Source organism: Triturus cristatus, chromosome 6 (genome assembly GCF_964204655.1).
Source record: "Triturus cristatus chromosome 6, aTriCri1.1, whole genome shotgun sequence".
Lineage (NCBI taxonomy): Eukaryota > Metazoa > Chordata > Amphibia > Caudata > Salamandridae > Triturus > Triturus cristatus.
Window position 1 is genome coordinate 74,755,058 of NC_140589.1, and position 19,537 is coordinate 74,774,594.

The window sequence follows — 19,537 nt, forward strand, 5'->3', positions numbered from 1 at the left end:
GCGGACGCTGATGAGCGTGGAGGGGCTGTATGTGGAAGGGCTGGGCATGGCGGAGGCCGGTGTGCAGGCACGAGATGCACTGACAGGGTGATATGCACAGTCCTTCATTTGGAAAATGTAAGTGCCGGGCCCAAAAGTTTGGCTAAGATGCCCGTGGCCGACACTACAAACATTGGGGGGCGCCGGGTACCAAAGCTGTGTAGTCTTCAGTTCACATCATGCCTCTTTTATCCACCACCAGGCTCTCCCTGACCCTTTATCTCACTATTGCACGTTCTTTTTCAAGTGTGATTTTTTTCCCTTTATCACTGTTTTTCCACATTTCTCTTCCTCTTTCTTTGGTCCCTTTTGTGTTTTTAACTCTCTTGCTCTAGAAGAAAAATAAGTGCGGGTCCCTATAGATGATTGCTGATGGGCCCCATTTGCAACCACCTGCTCAAATTCAGCACTGGATACGCATGTCTTAATTACGGGTCACAATTCGAGATGAAAGTGCATAGGCGAAAGTGCCTATCTGGAAAAGCAATTATGCTAAAAAATGAAAGTGCATAGACATGCACACCTGCGCACCGTTCTGATCTGGTATACCTGTCATTAGTCGATGCAAATGCATAGAAGTGCATATCTGGAACAGAATCATGTTGGAAGATGGAAATGCAAATACCTAGTGCGGTGCTGTGCACAGTGCACATCCGAAACGGAAATCAGTTCGACAGATAGCATTGCATTTTCGTGCTAAGCTGTGCACAGTGCAGCTCTGGAATCATATTGCACGTTGTAAGTGGACAGACAGAGCTGTGTGAGGTAACTCGGAGGTTCAACAGTGCGCATGCGCAGCGATGCTCAGGAGGTCGGCACGCGCGCTCCCTGCCACAAAGAGGCGGGGCTTCGCACGTGCTCAGCGGTCCTGGTCTGCACGAGGCGCCAGCGATGGAAATGCATTATTGATCGGAGTGTGACCCGGCCCTGTGCCTTCGCTGCTCCCTCCATCTCCCACTGGAGAGCCTCGCTGCGTCTCTCGGCTCTGTCCTCTTTCTCATTTCTTTCCTTAAAAGGCTTCCTTTGAACTCGTGTTCCCAGCTTTCTGTCTGATTGTTGCTTTTCTGAGAGCAGCGCCTGTCGGATGCAGAATTGTTTTTGTGTTGTTAAAGGAGGACAGAGAGAAAGCAGTGCACTCAGGGGTCGAACGGGACACGTCGGGCGCTCGCCTCATTTCTAAGAGTGGTTGCAGGCACAGGTGCCAGGGTGACTGCAAGGAGACACGGTGAGCTCTCCTCTGGGATACGGCACGTCGCGGATTCATACAGTGCCACGTGACATTTTTGTAGAGAGCCGCTACGGGACTCGGGGGGCAGCACTCACGGGATAAGGGCTAGTGTAGGGATGCTGTCAGGCGCGCAACACCCGTTGGGCTCAAAAGGCTTCAGCCCCCCCACTCCGTCGTGTGTGGCAGCCCGGGATGAGGCACCGTCCCGGGCACACACACAGCCGCACCCGAGCACTTCACAGGTCTTCAAAAGACCATTTACTTGTTAATGAGGCTTTTTTCTTTCACCCCTTCTTAGAGCCCCTGCATCTTCACTCTGCCGATTGCTGGAAGAATCAGCCCCCCCCCCCCCCGAAATTTTTATTAGCCCTCCCCCCCCCCCCCCCACGCCCCCCCGAAATTTCACTCTAGTTGTGCCTCTGGACGCTGCATACAATAAGGAGCACCACACCACTTACTGGGTCAGCGCAGTCAGCCGTGAGCGCTGGCTGCACATTTATTTATACCTTCTGGTCCGCGCCGGGCCCAGACGGTTGTCAGTGGATACATTGTCCGGTAGCGGCCGGATGGCTCACTACCTCCCTCCAAACCAATCACAAAATAAAATGGAAAATAAAAGAAAAGAATAAAGAGTCATTAACAAAACTTATGATGCATGTTACCCAGATGGCAGCCTGGCTAACTGGCTGCTCAACACACAAAGTCCTTATGCTTTCTCGATTCCTCACTGTTTGATCCACCAGGTTTCTCGCCAAGAGGGAGTAAGTGCATATATCATCCTTAACCACCAGTGCACGGGAGGGAGTCCACCTATGCTGCTTGGCTGAGGGTCGCTGAGGGGGTCTTAGGCAGCTACTCTTTGACTGTTCGGATAAGCAATTTATGCCACAACCACACTATGCGAAATCTTGCTAAAGGAGATAAAAGCACAAGAGCAGTCCACACGGATTCCCCAAACCTAGGCCAGAGGGTGAAGAAAAGGGTTGGTCAAGCCGCTGCCCGTGCAAACCGCGCGGCGGCCCTCAGGAAGGATCTTAACGTTAACACTGAAACCGCCAAATTGACAAACTTAGAGGCCACCAACCAAGTTGATAAAGGGGGATCCTCTGCAGATTTGGACTCGAGTATTAGCCCTTGCTCTATTGTTGGGACTTCCATGCTATCAGACTCAACCAAAGTTAAGACACTGACGCTACCTGGCTTAGCTGGAGCATCCAAGGATCTTAAAAAACATCCTTTGTTTTTCAAGGCTACGCACGGCTCGCCATTGGGGGAGCAGGTAGCGACAGGGAATGAGCCCCCCCTAATCAACAATTCTATAGACAATTCTATAGACAACCCTACAGCTCGGACACTGGCGGGAGTTTGAAAGATCCTTTAGATTGTAGTCAATCTTCCCCGCCCTCCTCTGCTCTTCAGGGGCTGCTCTCGGAGGGGCGGGTCCTTACCCTCATCGGATCTACCTACTCCTGTGATCCCTACTTTTCCATCCCAGTCGAGCCTACATCTTCTTCTGGAGGAAGTTCTTGTTCAGATCTCTGTGTTCCTGCGTGACTTGTCCGGCCTGCCTCGGCAGAATTCATGCTTTCTACGTAGCCTGCACAGCCCAATGACACATCAGAAGTATCTCAAGACAACCTTATATAGGAAAACAGATCCTTTTCCATGCAATGGGACGCCAAGAGTCTTCTTAATCTGATCTTGGATGAGATACAAGAGCTGAAAGTCTCTCAATCTGCTGAGATAGATACATCTCGGTCTATCCAAAATCGAGGAATGCATGGCCCAAGTACCGGCACGGCTTCTTGAAGCCGAAACGAGAATTTCGCAGCTGGAGGACCAAGTCTTAACTATGAATAGCAAAGTCGCTACCTTTCAAAGCCGGAAAGCAACATTGGAACATAAAATTGAGGAATTAGAAAATCATTCCCGGCGCTCAAATCTCCAGATCCTAGGTATTCCGGAAGGCCTTGAGGGGTAGCAGACTCTACAGTGGGTAGACTCATTTATAAAAAAAACAGTCCTCACAGAATTTAATGGCGATCTCACTCTCATGCAAGCACGCAGGGTACCTGCCCATCTGCCTCCTAATTCTAAGCTCCCAAGAAGCATGCTGGTTAACTTTGGGGATTATAGGGTTAAGGAACAAATTCTAACCAAGGCAATTAAACAGCGACAGTTCATCTCGACAGAAGTTCCACTTTGCTGCATCTTCCCTGACATGTCGGCTTCGGCAGCCAAAAGGCAGAAGGACTTCGTAAAAATGCTACATCTATTTAAGGAACAGGGGGCACAGGCCATGGTTGCTCAACAGAGCAGCGCTAAAAGTGCAAGTCAAAGAAAAGTTCCACGTGTTTTGTGATGTTTCGGAAGCACAGGAACTATTGCAACAAATCTCTATGGGAAATTCCTAATTGCCTACACTGTTTTTTTCAGTCTCAAGATATGATATTATGTCAATATTAGACTTTTCAATTTGCTCTCAAATGTTTCTTATATGTTTTGCATCTGCTGGTCTGGATCACTATTTGGGGGTTTGCTTGTCTCCGCATATCTTTCTGAGGCAGATTTGTCTTCTATTGCTTTTTGGTTTTGTTTGTTTAGCGGTATAGGTAAAGGTGGTGCCCTTTATCTTCTTATTTTTAAAACTTTATTGTTTTTTGGGATCGGGGAAGCGAGACAGATTCCTTTACCGGTAGTGTCCTGGAAGCTCTGGTAATTCCTGCAACTTTTCTTACCTGCAGATATTGTTGGGTTGGTGTGGCTCGATGTTATTTAACGTTGTAGGGCAGTCTTTTTGACTAGAGGTTATTTTTTATCTATATCCAAGCCCTGTACTCTGCTGCTATGCTGTTCCGTTTCTCTGTGTGGCTGTAAGCTACCTATCTATAGACACTTGTGGTAGGCTAAATAGGCTGGATAGCTCCTTTCTATTTGCCTGTTCTTTGATTTGCCCTGTGTCTTTCGTCTTGTCTTGCTTCCTTTTTTTTTTTTTTTGGTTTTGTTCTTTAGAAAAAGGAAGAGGGGGGTTGTGAGGCCAGGGGCATTAGGCACCAAGTCATAGTGCCAGTTAAGGGGGAGGGGTGAAGCATGTAAGATGTGAGCAGAGACGGCGTTCTGTTCATAGTGGCTGCTAGGGGTGGGTGGGGTCACAAGGGTGGAAAAGGGAGCATAGGGGAAAAACGAAGTCCATTCTTTCAAATCCATACACATATACATCCAATGGCTAGAAAAGAGATTTTGAAAGTGGCTTCCTTCAACGTTAATGCCTTAATAACAAAAAGAAAATGAGGGCAATTGAGGCGTGGATTATGAGAGAAAATCCAGTGGCTATTCTACTACAAGAAACCCACATACCGGCAGCGAAATTACCAGACTTTTCTATGTTTAGGTCCTGGGCAGCCTATAGGGGTTTTTCCTCATCTTCAGCATCCCATCGGGGCATGGAGATATTCTTGAGTAAAAGACATCAGGCGGAAGCTGTCAATTTTGCAAATGATCAGAGCGGACGATGGTGCTGGGTCACCTGTAACGTAGGGCATAGGCTTATAACGTTTGCCGGTATATATGCCCCAGTCGAGGATAATCCAACGCCGTATGAAGAATTCTTTCAATCCCTAATTCAAGTACCCGGCAAATTGATCCTAGGGGTGGGATTTTAATTTTAATGAATCCTAAAATTGACTCCTCCGTTCTGTCCAAAAAACAGCTGAAACCGAAAACTTTAAGAATTATACACAACTATGGCGTGAATCTAGACATATTGGATCCTTGGAGGGTGGCATTTCCAACTAAGATCGCCTATATTTGTTTGTCAGGCCGATTTCATATCTCATCACGCATCAATTTGTTTCTTATTTCTAGGAGACTGAGTTTCAGTAGGCAGTGGCAAGGCCTTTCACAAAAGACAAGCTGGAGGGGGTCCTAAAAAATCTTCCGAGCGGAAAAGCCTGCGGCCCGGGCGGCCTCCCGGCAGTATTTTAAAAGTTTTTTGCAGTATCATTATAGATTTTTTTTTATTGTTAGCTAATTCACTTTTAGAAGGTGGGGTGAAACCAGAGTCATTCAGACATGGGAACATAGTCAGTTTTTTGAAAAAGGGAAAGGATATTGAAGATCCAAATTCTTACTGCCCCTTCACGTTATTAAATTCTGACTATAAAATAATCGCCAAACTTTTAGCTAATCGTTTTAATCAAAACGCCTCACATTCGATTCACCCTGACCAAAATGGTTTTATCGCTGGCAGGCAGCTTGGCACAAATACGCACTATTTAGCAGAAGCATTGGACTATTTTGAGACACCGGCGCTAGTCCTCCTTTTAGATGCTGAGAAGGCATTTGACCTAGTCATCTGGGAGACCCTATTTTTTATTCTACAAAATTTTGGCATACCTCCTAAAATTACGGGGTTGGTTCAGAATTTATACCTTAATGCGGAAGCCAACGTAATTATTAACACCTCAAAGGCTGGCCAGGTTAAGGTTAAACGGGGGACTATTATTCTCTTTTTTTATCGAGCCATTAGCGATTGCAATCCGGAATAGTATTGATATCGACCCCCCACTTCCAACTATGGCGAAATTAAAATTATACGCCGATGATATCATGCTTATTATAAAGCCTGAGAAGGAGGTCCAAGCAAAAACTTTTAAGATCTTTGAGGAATTTGAGGCATTAGGTAGGTATAAAATTAATTTACAAAAAAAGAAATTATTCAGTGTGGTGGAGCGTATATGGATTTACACCCTGATATTCTTTCCTGCTTAAATACTAAGCCTAAGAGGTAACTGGGTGTTTATTTTTCTGAACAAATAGCTGACCTATACGATCTGAATTTTGCCCCACTTCTATGAAAAGTTCAGGACTAATTTCTTCGATGGAGCTCTCTTCCATTAACCATCTTGGGTAGGGTTGATTAAAATGTCTGTCCTTCCACTATTCAACTTCCTCTTCTCGGCGATTCCTTGTATTTTAATAAGCTCATTTTTTACCAAAATAGAGTCTATGTTTACATCCTTCCTTTGGGCAAAGAAGGCCCCGCGAATTGCACTTAGCACTTTATACAAAGAGCTGGAACATGGAGGATTAGCTCTCCCGAATCTCAGGGATTATTACTTTGCATATTTTGCACAATATATATCCAGATTTAGGCCGCAACAACAATCTAATCTTTTTATTAACTATTTTGTGAATTTAATTTGCAAGGAAAATCAGATCCGCTCTACATTAACATTTTTTAAATCTCCTAAATTAGTAAAATATAAGTGTTTACTGTGGTTTTTCCAAAAGCGGCAGGCTCTCTATAGAAGATATTCCATCCCCGTAATCAATTCCTCAACCCCGGTACCCGGCCCTATCTTATTTTCTGGGATCAGAGAATCTTCAGTGGTAACACAAACAAAGGCCAATGCTGGATTCTGGAAAATCTCAGTTTTTTTGAGGAATGATAGATGGCTGAGCATAGCTGAAATGTCTCATTTAATCGTCAATGATTTCCTTCTTCTTGGGTCATACAATATCTTTAGTAAATTCCTCAACAAACTTGATCTGGCTCAGATATGTGAACGGAAACGCGTGGTATATGAACTATTGGATGGTACCGCATTTAAGAAACCTGGGGAATGGAAAAAGTGTTTAGCCTCAACCAAGGGTATCGATTTGGAGCAGAAGGCCATTACGAAATGGGCTAAGCATGAGGGGTTGGAAATCTCAGCAAGTATGTGGTCAGCAGTTAATAATCTTAATTTTAGTACGTTAAGGGGAGCCAATTGGCGAAGGATGTTGTTTTTCAGTAAATGGAACTTTATAGAACTCCTCTTTTTCTATCTAAAATTTATACCAACCAATCAGCGCAGTGCTTCGGCTGCCTTAACCATCCTTCAGCCAATTGGGCACACATTATATTACAATGCCCCTTGATCCAGAGGTTCTGGAAGGATATTTATTTTCATTTGGAACTTGAATGCAGTATTTTAATAGGATTGAGCACTTGGCTAATAATACTTGGCTTTGACCCAGACCTTTTTCTTCCAGACAAGCTTGTTAAATTATTATATATTGCAATGGCTGTAGCTAGATCACTTCTGCTTCAAAAATGGCGATCAGATCTTATACCATCTGTCCATGAATGGGTCCGAAAAATGAAACTAGTTAAAAAAAGCGAACGAGCCTATGCATTACGAATTGGGGGACTTAAGTTTGAGAGAATCTGGGCAGCCTATTTTGATTAAGATCTCTAAATTCAAAGTATTTTTTAGGAGGTGCCTCCATTATCCCTGATAACTAGGCCTGGCAACACTAGGAGCTCAATTTATTATGTAACATTTGACAGGTTTTTTGTGAGTTAGTGACATCGTTGAATATAGGAAGTTTTATTATGCTCTACATACTCGCTGATTTTTAGGTATACATTTAGGTACCCAAGACTCAATCCATTATTCAATTTATATTTATGATTGGTAGTGAATACTGTGTTCTTTGTCCTTCGTATAATGGCTTAAATGTTTATGCTGCTTATCTTTCTGGATTTTAAGATTTATTCCCTCTTGGTAAATTCGTGCTATTTATCAACTTTGTGTTATTAGCATCACGGCCAATTAATTTTTATGGATGTATTTATGGATACTAAAATGTTTGTTATATAGATTTAAATAAAAATAAAATAAAAAAAGAATGACTGTCCATCATGTCGAGCGTAAGCCTCCCATCCGGGAAACTGCCGAAGTCCAAACTTGTGGCTGCCCATGGCCTAGGGCTGGGTGCTTCCGTGATTACCGGCGGAGCTGGCGAGTCACCTCCAGTGATAACACATGCGTGGTAACTCTTCACCAGTTTCTCGACCATCCCGTCCATTCCAGGGAACCATACTTTGGATCTCAGGCATGCTTTGGTCTTCGCAAGACCTTGGTGTGCTAGTTCCACCATTCTCTTCCACAAGCTGATTGGCATTATAATTTGTGTTCCTCGTAGTACCAGCCCCTCGCTGCTCCCACTGATTTCATCACCGCTCCTCCAGATGCCTGGTCGAGCTGTTCAAGTGACTCATACCTTCCAAGAATATTTTCCATCGGCGTTCTTGCAGTACCTCTTTGACCGCCCTCAAGCAAGGTTTGTCTTTTATGGCCTCTACGATCTCCTCCAGTGACAACGCTCGAGGGCGGGCCAATTTAGTGATGAGCTTGACAAGGCACTCGGCACCTATGTCCACCTCCTGCTGATGGCTAGGATTCCCTGCCGGGGATGGCGCAACAGGTAATTTGCTGGGTTGTTGACACCCGGTCTGTACACTATAGTGAAATTGTAGTGTTGGAGCTGCACTGTCCATCTTTAGATGCGAGGAGGTCCATTTCTTGCTGTTCCCCTAAACAGTGGCACTAACGGCTTGTGGTTCGTGATTACTTTGAACTTGTGCCCGCAGAGGTAGATGTTAAAATGCTGGCATGGCGACCTGATGGCCAGCGCCTCCTGTTCAATCTGTGCATACCGTGTCTCCACCGCTGTTAGCGCTCTGCTTGCATATGCTATCGGCACCCATTCCTCATGTGCATCCTGCTGAAGGAGGACCTCCCGAGGTTAACCGGGCACCACCAGTTCTGTGAGATTTCTGGATTTGAAGTAGGATACTGTCCCCCCTTGTAGTAGCGCTCCTTTCACTTCCTGGAATACCCTCGCTGCTTCACTAGTCCACTGCCATTTGGTGTCCTTTTTTGTGAGTGCCCGCAGTAGCTCTGAGATTGTGGCCAGGAGGGGTATGAAGCGGCCGCAATAGTTGCCCTGTCTAGAAAGCTTCGCATTTCCTTTGCCGGGTCAACCGGTAGCCCATTCTAGGAGAATTTGTATCCAAAGAAATCTACTTCATTGGTATAAAATGCACACTTGTCCCGGTGCAGTGTCAGACCTTTGTCCACCAGCTGTTGCAGAGTCGCCCAATGCGCTTGTGGTGTTCTTCCACCGTGTGAGAGAAAATCAGCACTTCATCGCTGACATTGATGACTCCCATCAGTCCCGAAAGGGCCTCACAGATAGCATCCTGGAAGACCTACGCTGCCGCCGATACCCCAAAGCTGAGTCGTTTGAACCTCCTCAACCCCACGTGCGTCGAGAAGGTTGTGATGTAATGGCTGGCCTCGTCCAGCAGCAGTTGGTGGTATCCGGAATTGAGGTCTACCTTTGAAAACCACCTTGCTCCGTTGATGTTGCCGACTATCTAGACTATGGTTTGGTTAATGAGCCTTTCTCTCCTTATCGCCTTGTTAGGTAGTCGCTTGTCCACGCACATATGAATAGCTCCCGGCTGTTTAGGTTTTGGGGCGATCACCAATGGAGACACCCACGGGGTGGGCCCCAAAACCTTCTCAATCACTCCAGCCTTTTCAAGTTTCTCCAACTTCGCCTCCACAAGCAGGCACAAGCCACCGGCTTGATCGACTTGTTGATGTGTAGTTTGACTTTTACTCCCTTCAGAGAGCCAAGCCTTTCAAAGAGTTCCGGAAATTCAGCCATGATCTCCTCCGCAAGTTACTGGTGTATTTGTCGTGCGAATGTCACCAGGCCCAAGTCTTCATCTGAATGACACTCCACCAGCGTTCCTGTGCTGTCTTGTGTTACGTGGTTTGTTCTTGAAGAAATGCTTCCACGTGTCACTTCCACCTCGATGACCCACTGCAATGGGATGGACGTGTTGCCTCCATACCTGAAGATCTTTGCATCTGTGGCAATCAGCTTCGGTCAAGGTTTTCATCGCTGATAGTGTTCCACATACAGGATGTTTACCGATGCTCCTGTGTCTTTTGGGGCCGTAATCTTGTCTTCCCTGATTTGTGTCTGGCACGTCGGTGGGGTCGCCTCTTTTGATTCACCTTGTCTATGTACGAGATGACAAAGACGTTGTCTTCCTTGTCATCCTTCATTATCTCAATCTGTTGATAAAGACGCTTTCTCTGCGCTTATGCCCACCTTTGCGAAGTGTCCCAACTTTCCGCACTTCAAACATGGTTTTACATAAGCGGGACACCCTTTTGGCGGGTGATTGTCTAATCCACAGTTGGTACATCCTCTCCCTCGCGTGCGCACGTTTGTGGTCCCTCTACCTCTTCCTGACCCTTTCCGAATGGCCTCCACTCTCTGTTCCTTGACTGCATCTGGATGGTTCTGCAGGGGTCTCGCCGTTCTCCTTGCTAGCGCTGACTCCATTTCTCCTACTCATGCATCCGCCAGGTCATGGGAGCTTCCCATCATAAGAATCTCATCTAGGGTGATACCTGGCTGTCGCAATATCAGCTCTCTGAGGTTTGACAACTTGCAACCCTGTATCAGTTGGGCCCTGATTTCAAGTTGCATGTTGATCCCTGGGCAGGAGCTCGCCAGCTTGCATAGCCTTGCGAAAAACTAGTCGACTGACTCTTCCTCTCTTTGTCTTGCCTGTCTCAATTTGAAATGTTCATAATCGGGGGTTCACTTGTGGGTCAAAGTAACTGTCTAGGGCTCATACTGCCTTCTTGTAGTCATTCACATCCCCTGTGTCAGGCAGATCCTGGAATAGATTGTATAATTCGTCACCACCCATGTGCTGCATCATTGACTGCTTGACTGCGCCATTGGTTTCTTCCAGTCGTCCAACCCACTTTCGCCATCGTGGCGTCTCTGTGGCTGGGTTTGCCAGCTGGCTGAATAGGGGCAATACCGCCAGTGTGGGACGAGCGCCCATCTCCGCTGTGCCTTCTGCTCCACCTCTAGCCCTCTCTGTCATGTCATCCGTTCTCTGTGTTTTTTTACTCCTCTCAGAATCTCTCACACCTCCAAGCGGGCTCTCACATGTTGGCGCTGCACGATTTCTTAGGTGGGGTGTTGTCCTCCCCTCACTCGCACTGTGATGTTCTAGGCTATTGACCAGATCTCCAGATACTGGCTGTAGGCTCCTTTTCTGGGCTATCTGTATTAATTTGTATTATTATTTTCTTTTTTTTTTACTGTGGTGGGTGTATTTTTCCCCAGAGCACTTGGCTTTCAGTCTGCCTCCTCTCTTTTCCTCAGCTGTTTTGCCCTCTTGGCTGTGTTTGCTGCCTCTTCCTTGGGCCTTTCATGCTGACTGCTCTCCCTGTACTCAGCCCCTTCTCTTCAGGCCCAGGGGACAGATGATAGGCCGCCCGTTGCCTCTCCCTCTCTCTGTTCAGGCAGGTGCGCGCTTCTCGCTCCTGCAAGTGCATTTGCTGGGCCTGAGGCATGCGTCTCCCTCTCTTCTGCAAGCGCGTTTACCAGTGCGACTTTTTGGCCTGGGGGTACGCGTTTCGCTCTCCGTTGAAAGCGCGCATTCCCCTTTACACACGCTCTGCTTCGTTCACCTGAAGCAGAAGGCTGTTTGGGCAGCCGCGCTGTCCCCGCTGCCTGCTTCTTCACCTGCACTGTTCCCTTTTCACCTGTACCTCGTCAGCAATTGCCGGAGTGCCTTTTCCTACCCAGCGACACCTTGGGCACCAGGTATGCTCTTCCGCTGCACTGCGCCGCTGATCATAGCAGCCGCAGTGCGCTGGTGATGCACGCAACGAGCTCGATCCCTCTCGTCACTAGTGTAGAGGGCTGCTACGGGACTCAGGGCAGCATACACCGGATAAGGCCTAGTATAGAGACGCTGCATACAATAAGGAACACCTTACCACTCACTGGGTCAGTACACTCAGCCACGAGCACTGGCTGCACATTTATTTATACCTTCTGGTCCGCGCCCGGCCCAGAAAGTTGTCAGTGGATTCATTGTCCAGTAGTGGCCGGATAGCTCACTACAATTGTATCTATGTGCTTTCTAAAGAGTTGGGTTACTACTAGTGCCCCATGCAGCTGCAGATTGTGAATATGGTTGCCACCACACTGCATGTTAACAATTCCACTTACTTCCAGCTGTAGATTTGAATTTGAGATCCTAGTGTGTTCTGGGAATTGTAGTCTTTGTTTACCTCAGTTGAACCTACTGGACAAATACACTCGATAAAAATGATTTGTAGCAGAAAAGGTATGGACTGTGAACTAAAGTGTCTGACATAAAGCCAGGTGGCAACCCCACTTGGATTGTGTGTCACATTTCTGGATATTTTGGCAATAGATTAGATAGTTTATTGACTGCAGGTCTTGAGAGAACCACCCGAAAGGTAGCCGATTGAAAAGGATTGTCCCCAGGACATTTGACCAAAGATTGTATGAATTTTTCAACCTACAGCTTGGGCAGTAAAGAGTGAAGTAGCGCTGTGGTGCTTCTGTGCCCGTTTGCCGTGTACTAATCACTTTAACCCTGAACACTGAAGCAGACAACTTTAAGCCAGACTCATATGGTGTTTTCCCTACCCTGACCTGGGCTCACTCTTATGGGTGGGCGGAACTCATGGAGTTTCACTTCACAGAATTCTGTGAACTTACCTAAAACCTCTGCGAGATTCCGCTGAGTTCCGTGAGCGGCAGAATTTCAGGACGTTGTATTGCTCGCACTGAGGTTTTAGCACCGGGACTTGTCCTGGCAGCATAAATGGTCCCATGCGGCGCTCCAAAGGGCGCTGCTTCTTCCTGCCACTCGAGTAGATTTTCTACTCGAGCAGCAGCTTTCTCAATGCAAGCAGCAGCTTTCTCAGCAAGTGCACTAGCAACCTGACGCGACCGCCCGCATTGAGAAAACATGGCAGGACTTGTCCTAGCACTCGATTTTCTTGTGTTCACCAACTTCACGTTGGCAAGCCACGCACAAGAAAAACTCCGCCACGCGGCAGTTGGTGGAGTTTTTCTGAAACGTTCCAGGCAGAGCGCGTTGAGGGCAAAACTCTGCGAACTCCGCTGGCAGAGCAGAGTTTACTACCCACACCATCTTACTCATTCTCAGACATTAAGCCCCCTCTGGTTGTCCTGGTGAATACCCTGGCCATGGGGAGAGTAAAAGGAGCTTTTAATGAATCAACACTGTTACAAAAAGAGTTCCAGGGTAAATGGGGTTGTTTTCTTGGCACTGGGCCTACAATGCACTGTCAGAAGCAGTTTCGGGGCTATCATCCTCAAGTACCCAGGAGGATCCACACTAAGCCGTGCGCTCTCAAGAGGCAGGCAAAGGATCGTTTCATTGTTAGGAAAGATGCTCAGCTCAGCCCTGCCACACAAAAGACATGTTAATGCGAACCATGCAGCCTTCATGTCATAAGTGGTATGGAAAGTAAATTGTCCCAAATTTCCACTTGATTTCAGTATGCAAGAAAGGTAGTTAGTGTGTAAGGTGTGAGAGAAGACTTCTTTTTGATGTTCCTGGCCACCCAGGGGGTATGGATTATTACAAGTTTGCCTCAGGGGCGTAACACAGGCCCCCACAGCCCCCATGGTGTGGGGGGGGGCAAGCTCCAGGGGGCCCCCTCAGCACAGCACTTCTGCCAGAGAACTCCTGATAGAGTCCGGAGGGGGCCTCTCCACATACCTTGCAGGGGGCCCCCTCAATTTTGTTACGCCACTGGTTTGCCTACAACCTTAGAAAAGATTTCACTTACAACCACTCACTTCATGTCAGGCTCCTGGCCAGAGACATTACACCAACCACTAGTTCTGCTGGTGTCAGGCAGGTGGGGATCAAACACTGGTGCACTGACATTAGCAGCCATTTCTGTAAGAGCTATACCATATGTGACCTACATGGGGATACAATTAATTGAACCACTAGTTACTCAAAAGATTATGGGAAGAGCGCAAAAATTACAGGTTGTGGGAATTGAACTTTTGGATGTAGTACAGGTTCATACGTATACCCAATCACAGGGACCCACAAATCTCACTTAACACACAAACCTACAGGGCTGAACTATCTACCTAAAGTTTTAACCAGATTTAGATTTCTGCAGAAGGAGGCCTATTTTAATTTTCGCTTTGAGGATTGATCAGGGGCGGCTCCTCCATTGGGGGGGAGGAGCGTCACCCTTCTGCTTTCTCGCAGTGCGAGAAGCACAAACATAAAATGGTATTTTAAATACCATTTTATGTTTCTGCTTCTCGCACTGCAAGAAAGCAGAAGGGTGTGCCTGGTTGGGGGCAGGCGGGTGAACGGGTTGGGTCGGGAAGGAGTGGCGTGCCCAATGCTGTGGGTCCTGACTGTTTGGTCGGCCCTCTGGGGCCAATCAAACCCCTCATGCGCACTCTGCATTTCTCTATGTAGTCTGCACGCAGCCTACATATAGAAAATGGCCTCCCCCTAGGCGCCATTGCAGCGTTGTGATTGGCTTAGGGGAGGGAAGGGAGGCTGCCGGCTTCCTGTTCCTTCCGAAGGCAGGAGAGCAGAATAGCAGCAGGAAAACAGAGGACCCGGCCAGGAGCGGAGGCGGCGCGGGACCCGGTATGGTATGTTTTTTTTTTTTAAATCCCTCCTGCCACGCAAACCCACGCGTGACCCTACCCGCGAGTCATGCGAGCCGCAACTGGGCTTGATGCATATAAAACTTATCATAATATTCATATCAAATTGCCAGCAATTTATTGTGCAAATCGTACAATTGCCTGCCACCATGGTATTATTTTTGGAAGTAGTAGAAAAGTTATCAAAGATGTTCATAATCCTGTTTACAACTTGGACATGAATTTAAAGTAGCTGAGTATCGCTCGAGAACTTTAACTGGCGTAAAAAAACCTTTGAGGCACTTTACAGAGGACCAGTTTGAATGACCCTTACCATATAGCATTTTGCCTTCAAGTGACTAGACTGACTACCAATATTCATTGGTAGGGAATGGCAACGATCATTGATCCACTCCACTCTGATAATCTGAATTTATTTTGATTATTCAGGGCCGAGTTACTGGAGTAAGGTTCTGCATGACAAACTTCCATTGATGCTTCTGCCTATGTTCTGTGAGAAAAATGTGAAATCTGACCATCAAAGATCAGACTATAGTTGGTGATATTGGAGGATTAGCAGTCCTAGAAGCCTCCAATTCACAGATGTACATAGGGCCGGACTGGCCGTAGCGGGCACCGGGCGTTTACCCAGTGGACCGCTTGGGTGGGTGCCGGTTTTGGGCCCCTAGGGCTGTTTTTGTTACGGGGTCGGAAATATCAGCCCCCTGTAAAAAAATCGGCCGAAACCGGCCCTCGCAAACTGCTCGGCTGCACCCCCCTCACCCCAGGGGGTGCCAGCCAAGCAGTTTGCCAGGGCCTGTTTTGGTTCCTAGTCCGGCCCTGGAAGTACATTTGGACTGGAGGGTGTTGCAAAGTTCTCCCCACGTGTGACCGGAGTATGTGGACCAAAACAGCTTACATTAATAAACTACGGGTAATGATGTCAGGATTTTGCGTAAACTTTACCTTCCAGGGCGTTACATAGCACCCCATACCCTTTGCAGCGTGTGGGGGCCCTAAGTCTTTCATATTCCAGAGGGGAGCCCCCAGACCCTCCTGCACTTAATGTGATGCCATAGCTAGGAATGCAATTATTAGCAAGAGGAGACCCCTGATGTTTGAGGTTAAAGTGAAAAGTAAAAAGGCTTCAATCATAGAGAAGTTCCACCAGCGCTTCAACAGCAGTAAGCCTGTCTCCTCTGAGACCTGCCCCTTGTGCTGCATCCCAAAACAGTCATTCTTCAAACCCCATGGCTCTCTTAGATGAGGCCAAAAGCCTCAACTTCCTGAAGGCCACCTCCTATGAAGATGATATCTTACACTAACCCCTAATTAAAGCATTATCTGGAAAGCGCTCTCACCCCTGATCACCGTTATCGATGCCTGACTCACTCAAGGCATCAAACCAGAAGCTTTCAAGGCAAGTCATATACTCCACTCCTGACGGAACTCTCACTAGACCTTGAGGACCCTACCGACGACCAGCAAGTAACTCATGTGCCCTCTGTCGGAAATATCATCAGAAATCAGCCTAGCTACTACATGACTACCGGTCAGGTTTTACATTATGCTGCAGCACAGAGACGGCTTCCTTACAAATGACAGACAATGTCCTCCTGACTACAGATGAAGAGGACCCCTGCCTCCTGAAATTTCTTGATCTTTCATCAACCATCCCAACTTCATCGCCATCCTGGATTCCCCAATGGGATTAATTTTCTGTGATCTTTCACTGAATCCCCTCCTTTCCATACAACCAGCCCCTGTTTGTTCACAAGAAAACCCTAACAGAACACCAACTCAGCCATATTCAGAACCAACACCCTCAAGGAAGATATCGCCAACAAAAGCCAGGTGGCCTGTTACCAGCTCTCTCTACTAAAGAAAGTGAAACCGTTTCTTCCAAAAGTGACCTCAGAACTACTGTTTAAGCCCACATACTCATGCATCTGGATGGTGGTAACAGCATGCATCGTGACAGCCCTCTTAAGGTAAGCTGACATCCCGCAGCACACCTCATCAAGAGCCTGAAGAAATATGACCACAGCAGCCGCCCCTAGTGAACTCCACTGGTTACCCTTGCTGGTTAGCATCTTCTTTAAAACTAGCCTCATCCTCTATAAAGCAGTCATGACTGGCACCCCTGCCTATCTGGCTGATGAAAGCTCACCACCTCCGCCGGCTCCTGTAGCCGGACATCATCAGACTGGAGATAAACACAACAGAACATGAATAGCAAGCAACACCCAACATATTTGTTTAACCCAGGCTTTTGGGTGCAGCACTATTATGCCGAAGTAGCTCTAGGATTCTGAGTTCAGGTTTTTCTAGAGGCATCTTTCTTTGCAACCATTTGTTTAACTAACTTCGAGAGTGTCAGTCATGCTAAAGTCCCTGAAACCAGTTTTTGGGTCTGTTCCAGTACGGTCCAGAAGTTCTGGGTCTTCTTATCACAATGGAGAGAATCGTCTGAGTGTCCACTGCCGTTTAGCTACATAACTTTGAAATTCAAACTATAATAAAGAAAAGTCCCACTTGACCTGTATTGCTTCATATATGCCTCACGAGGGCTTATGGTTCTGATCAATATGATTTATCAAACATAATTTATTCTTATATCTTGTATTTTATCATACTTGTTAACAGCAGTAAACACATACCAAATAATCTGCATGTACATTTGCATAGTTTTAACAAATTACTCCACAGATTACTTTTGATGAAATCTATTACAGCAACAACTTTTTTTTACATTAAAAACATTTTTCATATATTTCAATCATACATACCCCCACAAAACAATGCACTCACTCCTACACACATCCAAAATCACTACCTATCATACACTACATTCACACCCTGACCCAGCTTTCTACACACACACATACAACAGAGAAACAGTTATGTTTTTTTGTCGGTTGTATCACTGTGAGCTGGGATCACTCTTCAAAAGTAGTCAACACACGTTTCGGTATGGGCGTTGATTTCGTCCAATAACCTTCATCAGGACTACGCAACAATACAAATGCTTCAGGGGGTCCATTCGAAATTCCACCCTAATCGAGTGAAACAGTTTAATTTGTAGCATGCATTATTTTCTCTGCTTGGGTGTTGGGTTTTGCAACCTAAATGAATGATGATAATGTATGATGTATGCATTCGACAAGAAAATATTGTTTTGCTTTTTGTACTGCACTGTTTTTAGTTGAAATTTAGGATTGTTTAAAAATGTCTCACAAACAAGAATGAGTTACATTTAACAGTCAACTGCATTGTCATGCCCACTGAATTAGCCTGTTTTCTACAGAGGTATACTCAGTATGTCACAGCTTTGAGAATACATGGTAAAGTCAGAATATGAGCAGACTTTTATATGACAGTCTTGTTTGACCAATGCTGATATGATTCGTGCTTGTCTGTGCTGGCATCTGATTATCTCCCTCTAAGGTTCCTTAAAACCCCCAAAGTTGGACTTTATTCTCTTTTCACTCCATGCAAACAGATTTACAAGGACCGACAGCTCGAAACCAAGGTAGCTCTATTATTCAGATGTAGATCGTTTTGTGTATCTTGTTTTCGTATATAAGTATTGACTGTATTTGTTCATGGGAGCTGGATCAGCTCATGTTGTGTGTTGTGAAAGCCTTCTTGGTAACCTTTTCATATGCAGAGTGTACTGTAATCATGCACCAAAGTGTTCCGAGTAGTATCCTGGTTTGCCACGAAGACCGCAGACTGCCACTGCCACACATATAACCTTATGGAGACCTGGTTCCCTTAAGCTTGCGCTGTAACTATGGCTGTTCCAGAGTAACTGAGCATATCTCTTGAAAGGACTAGGGATGGGCGATCAATTCGGCTCCGCTGGCTGAGTTTGCAGAGTTTTGCCCACTCTGTGTTACACTTGTAGCACAGAGTTCCGGCAAAACTCCACCAACCGCCACGTGACGGCGAGTTTTTTCCCGTGCAGGCTCGCCAATGGTAAGGTGGTGAGCACGACCAACAATTGGCAAGATGTTCGGGTGCTAGGACAGCACCTGGTGAGATTTTCTCAAAGTGGGTGGTCCTAGGCGGTTGCAACCATTTGCGGTGAGAAAGCTGCCACTCGACTAAAAAATCTACTCGAGTGGCCGCAAAGAAGCACCACCCTCTGACGTGCCACCTGGTGCAGTTCCCACTGATTTTGCAGAGTGGAACAAGCTCCAAGTGCTAAAAATCAGCACAACATGCAGTTCCGCCCACTTGCGGAACTCCGCAAAATCTCACAGAGTTTTCATGTAACTCCGTGGAATTCTGCGGAGTGAAACTCTGTGAGTTTAGCCCACCCCTAGATAGGACTCATAGATATTCGGCAACAGAACTGTTTTTTATGTACACAGCACACTACATCAGACAACAACATGTACAGTCCCCATGTACATCTTAGAGGCAAAATTACAAACATCAGATACTACAAGTATTGTTCATCATGAAATTCTACAGATTGTTCAGAACCAGTCCCTGTCTGAGTTACAGAATAGCGAAATAGTCAGAGATTTTAAAGCAACAACAATGCACGTTTAATTAGTGCAGCCATACTGATGCTGCAAAGGCATGTTTTGAAAAACATACAATTAAAAACATATAATACCAAGATCTCGACCTTGCGTAAGTATCTACATGCACAATGTTTAGCTGCCAGCTTATATCCCTATATTGGTGTCCTGCTTTATTTCAATAGAAAATTAGCATTTGACTGCCTTATTGAAAGATATGTAACTCATGCCCTAAAGTAACTACAACTCGCACCCCTGCTATGCATAATGTTGTCATCAATGAGGTAATTTCAGATGTTGCACTGAGGTTATCAATGATGACATAGAAAATGGCCTAACGGCTATAGCAGTTGACCTCGAAGCAGGGGAACCGGGTTCGAGTCTCAGC

At 46.3% G+C, this 19,537-nt stretch overlaps 1 protein-coding gene and 1 long non-coding RNA gene across 4 annotated transcripts in view; one reads left to right on the forward strand and one right to left on the reverse strand.

The window, feature by feature from the left end:
* MDGA1 (MAM domain containing glycosylphosphatidylinositol anchor 1) overlaps window positions 1-19,537 on the forward strand; it is a 1,057,897-nt gene that overhangs the window by 870,859 nt on the left and 167,501 nt on the right. Inside the window, exon 15 of one of the 3 annotated variants that reach the window (XM_085610244.1) lies at window positions 18,117-18,146. The exons of the other annotated variants lie outside the window; for them this stretch is intronic. Coding sequence (XP_085466370.1) covers window positions 18,117-18,146 — 30 coding nt within the window. The remainder of the gene's footprint in view (window positions 1-18,116; window positions 18,147-19,537) is intronic. 3 annotated transcript variants of the gene reach the window in all.
* Window positions 1-19,537, reverse strand: part of LOC146813779 (uncharacterized) — a 303,254-nt gene that overhangs the window by 84,801 nt on the left and 198,916 nt on the right. The window lies entirely within an intron of this gene.